This window comes from Macrobrachium nipponense, chromosome 39 (genome assembly GCF_015104395.2).
Source record: "Macrobrachium nipponense isolate FS-2020 chromosome 39, ASM1510439v2, whole genome shotgun sequence".
Taxonomy (NCBI): domain Eukaryota; kingdom Metazoa; phylum Arthropoda; class Malacostraca; order Decapoda; family Palaemonidae; genus Macrobrachium; species Macrobrachium nipponense.
This window is the reverse complement of record NC_061099.1, coordinates 8,901,934-8,906,360: the sequence shown is the minus strand read 5'-3', so window position 1 is coordinate 8,906,360 and position 4,427 is coordinate 8,901,934. Positions and strand designations below refer to the sequence as shown.

Here is a 4,427-nt window from a genome sequence, read left to right as displayed (position 1 = left end):
AAAATTGACCAGAAGTTTGGTCATTTTGTTTTTCAAAATGACTATTAGTATCGTTGGTCATTTTGTAAAGTTACCTCAATAGCTGCTGGTCTTTATGCAAAAATAAACAAATAGTAACTTAAAATTGATTAGGAAAAGTCTAAGTATTAATGAAGGTGTGTGTTTTTTTATTCAACATTAAAAACTTACATTACACATTACAAGTATATTAGAATATTGAAAAATGACCAGAAGTTTGGTCATTTTGCAAAATGACTATTAGTATCGTTGGTCATTTTGTAAAGTTACCCCAATAGCTGCTGGTCATTTATTCAACATTAAAAACTTACATTACACATTACAAGTATATTAGAATATTGAAAGAACTAAAACTGAACTTGAAAATTATTTCAACAATTATCAAAATTAGCATTATCTGACTTGTTTGAACAAGAGTTGGTGCATTTACATCTGCTGTTGCACAATACTTCGTTTTTGAAGCATTTACAGCGTCTGCTCCGACATGAATGGGTGCAGCTACAATTACTGATCCCCTGGCCATGTCCCATCGAGTCTGCAATAGCTACCTCTCGCAAACTGACTTCGCGATCCTTTATTACCTCTTCGAGTGACATAAATTTTTCAGCACATAAAGTGAACTGATTCCGACTGTACACCTGTTTAAGTAAACCATGTTTTGTCCCTAGTTTGTAAGTTCCGCCATCCACTGTCTCAGTTATAATTGCCTTTGCATTCGCAAACTCCGCTCGTCCACAGTCAACAAGTGGAATAGGAACCATGACCGTGTCCCCTGCAAAGGCTGGCTTGAAACGCTGTACTGATTTATCCTTCATTTTTTTAGCTTGCTTCTCTTGTAGTATTTTCGATTCCCTTCGTTCAGCCTGAATGCTACGATTTCTATTGCATAGGCAACAGAGCACAGGATCATCAACATTGTCATTTACAGTTGAACAACACTGACCAGAAGGATGACATGGAATGTTTTGACTACACGAGTTGCAATTTATGGCACAACTTTCAGCACTTCTCCCCTGTTCTACATTTTGATCTTCTTCATTAACTAAACAAAGTGCTTCTGCAAGCTGCTCCTCTGTCTCCATGCCTTCCATTATTTCTTCTGGTATGTTGACAGCAGAAATACCAAGATGACCCTTTTCTCCGTACATGGCTTCATAAGGTGTCCTGCCAATTCCAGAATGGAAGCGCGTGTTTTTCTGCCACTGATCAAAGCGCAGTCCATTTGACCATTGAGTAGTGTTGTTATCTTTCATCCAGCAAGCGAGTATTGCTTCAACATCTCTGTTTGCTCGTTCCACGGAACCCTGTGATTGAGAATATCTTGGTTTCCCATGAACTAGCGTACATTTTGGCCACATAGCCAGAACTTCCTTGATTACCTTATTTGAAAATTCTTTCCCATTATCGGATTGAAGAATATGAGGGGCTCCTTTATCACAAAAAATGTCAACCAGGTGAAAAGCTACCTCCTCGGCAGTCTTAGTCTGTAGGGCTCGAAGGCATATCATCTTGGTCAAGTGATCCTGGTAATTGAAAATGAAACGGTACTTCCCATCTGGTTGACTCTGCATATCAATCAAGTCAACCTGCAAAGACACAGTACAAGACAAAATTATAAGTAATGCAAATACATCATTATTATTATTATTATTATTATTATTATTAGTAGTAGTAGTAGTAGTAGTAGTAGTAGTAGTAGTAGTAGTAGTAGTAGTAGTAGTCATGCATATAATTTATTACATTAAGGTTAGATTGGAAGGCTAGGAAATGCCTACAATAACTTAGTGAATAATAATGTTTGTTTGTTTCGTTACTAACCTGAGCTCGAGAATTCATGCTGTTCGAGACGATTGGCTTGACAACCACACACTTCCCCACACTAATTTTCTTTAGCTGACATTCCTCACAATACTGCAAGAACAGCGTTATCTGATCACGTGAAATGTTTGCATATTTTTCTTTGGTTGCCTTACACATACTAGTTCTTCCTCCGTGGCCAATTATGCGATGAATAGCTAGAAGTACATCAAACACATCTTCAGCACAAACGAATCGCAGCAGAGTTCCTTTTTCTGCAACTATTGCACGGTGGTACCCTCAATTGTGACCTCCAGTATTTCATATTTTTGTAACAAACGATAATCCTGCTTAATCTTCGTAGGATTAGATTGATTAAGTTCATTCAGGCGACTAATTACTCGTTCGTATTCTTCCCGGAGAAATAAACTTGAACTATTTGTAGCTTTGTTTTCTTCAGACTCTAGAAGTTTTGTCTGGAAAAGAATTTTCTTACTTTCCATTGTGAAGCTTTTCAGTGTACAATATACTTGCAACAAATAAGTGATGAGAGGAGCACGAATATTTCCGTCCTCGGCCGAACCTAAGTAGGAACTAACTGCCTGTTCAAACAAACATACACTTGCACACACACTTCGAAACATTTGTATCTGCTTAGGATACTAATTCGAGCGTGTTTCAAATTCAGTTTTAGTTCTTTCAATATTCTAATATACTTGTAATGTGTATTGTAAGGTTTTAATGTTGAATAAAAAAAAAAACACACCTTTATATTTAATACTTAGACTTTTCCTAATCAATTTTAAGTTACTATTTGTTTATTTTTGCATAATGACCAGCAGCTATTGGGGTAACTTTACAAAATGACCAACGATACTAATAGTCATTTTGCCAAATGACCAAACTTCTGGTCATTTTTCCAAAATGACCGCAATTTTGGGGCATTTTGCATACTGACAGATATTTTGGTCATTTTCCAAAATGACCGGGCAGTTTGCAAAATGACCAATTCCTCAAAATGACCGTAACATATATATATATATATATATATTATATATATATATATATATATATATATATATATATATATATATATATATATAATATATATATAAGCATTTGTAATAATTAGTTTTGGTAAACCGGAGGAAAAAAAAACTCGCACGATATGTTACGATAAAATGAATTATAGGACTACGATTTCTCACTTATAAATAACGAATAAAAAAAAATCCCACGGAACCCTTGGCGAGCGTTCACGGAACCCTAAGGTTCCGCGGAACCCCGGTTGAGGATGGCTGATCTAACAAAAATTATTCATTCTTTTTATATAAATAACAGTCATCTGTAGGCCCACAATTCAGTCATATTATTATTTTGTCAAGCAAGCAACTGACTTCAATTATAGTACTCGCTTTAGCTTTGTTCACGAGATGAAAATTAATGTAGCGGTGGCTGGAAGACTGGCACTGTACAGTAGCATATAAGTTCTTATCATTATTAGAGTTATTGCTGTAAAATGTCTATGTACATAACATTTGTTAGATAGAGTAATACGCACCCATTAAATAGATAGTAATACATATGTAATATATACGACTACCTTCTTTTGGTTTCAACTAACTTTCATACTAATGAAATCATGGATACATTTTTGTATTATCAGTTTTATGAATATTTTTTTGCGGCTGGTGTAAAATTCGTCAGATGTAATACATCTGGCTGAGGAAGGACACTGAGGATCTCTGTTTTTTAAAGAATCTCTCCACACACTAAGTTATTTCGAACATTTCCATTCTCTCAAGATGATTATGAATAAATATAAGAGCAAACTAGATAAAAAAAAAATAATCACCTAGCATTAATGTAAAGAAAACTAGAGAAATGAAAAATTAGTGCGATTGTCAATTTTTTTTTATCGTTAATGTTTAAGAAGAGTTTACCGAATTGTTAGGGTTTAGTGAGTAAGCGTTTAGTGAATGTTTATGAGTAAGTGTTTGATGAACGTTTAGGATTTAGTGACTGTTTAAAGTGTCAGTATTCAGTGAATGCTTACTGAGTCTTTAGGGTTTAGTGAATGTTATTGCATGTTTATTGTGTAAGTATTCATTGAATATTTTGTCTTTAGGGTTTTAGTGAATGTTAAGTGAACGTTTAGTGAATGTCTTGTGAATGGTAGCGTTTGGTGAATATTTTGTGTGTGAGTATTCAGTGAGTATTTAGGGTTTTAGTGAATGTTTTGCGAATGTTAAGTGGGCGTTTAGTGAATGCCTTGTGAATGTTATTGTTTAGCAAATGTTTAGTGGGTAAGTGTTCATTAAATTTTTAATGAGTGGATGTTCATTCACTGTTTAGTATTTAATAAGTATTTAGGATTTGGTAAGCAATTAGTATTTAATGAGTGCTTAGGATTTAGTGAGTGTTTAGTTTTTAATTAATGTTTAGTATTAAGTGAGTGTTTAGTGAATATTTACTGAGTATTTGGGGTATAATGAGTATTTAGTAAATTTAGTGTTTTAAGTTTTTAGTGAGCATTTAGTGTATAGTGAGTGCCTAGTGAGTGTTTTGTGTTATTGAGAGAGAGAGAGAGAGAGAGAGAGAGAGAGTGGTTT

At 34.4% G+C, this 4,427-nt stretch overlaps 1 protein-coding gene across 1 annotated transcript; it reads right to left on the bottom strand.

The window, feature by feature from the left end:
• Nucleotides 1-389: 389 nt before the first annotated feature.
• On the bottom strand, nt 390-1,376 carry LOC135209944 (uncharacterized). The gene has a single exon (XM_064242675.1). The coding sequence runs from the start codon at nt 1,374-1,376 to the stop codon at nt 390-392; it is 987 nt and encodes a 328-aa protein (XP_064098745.1).
• Between the last annotated feature and the right edge of the window lie 3,051 nt (nt 1,377-4,427).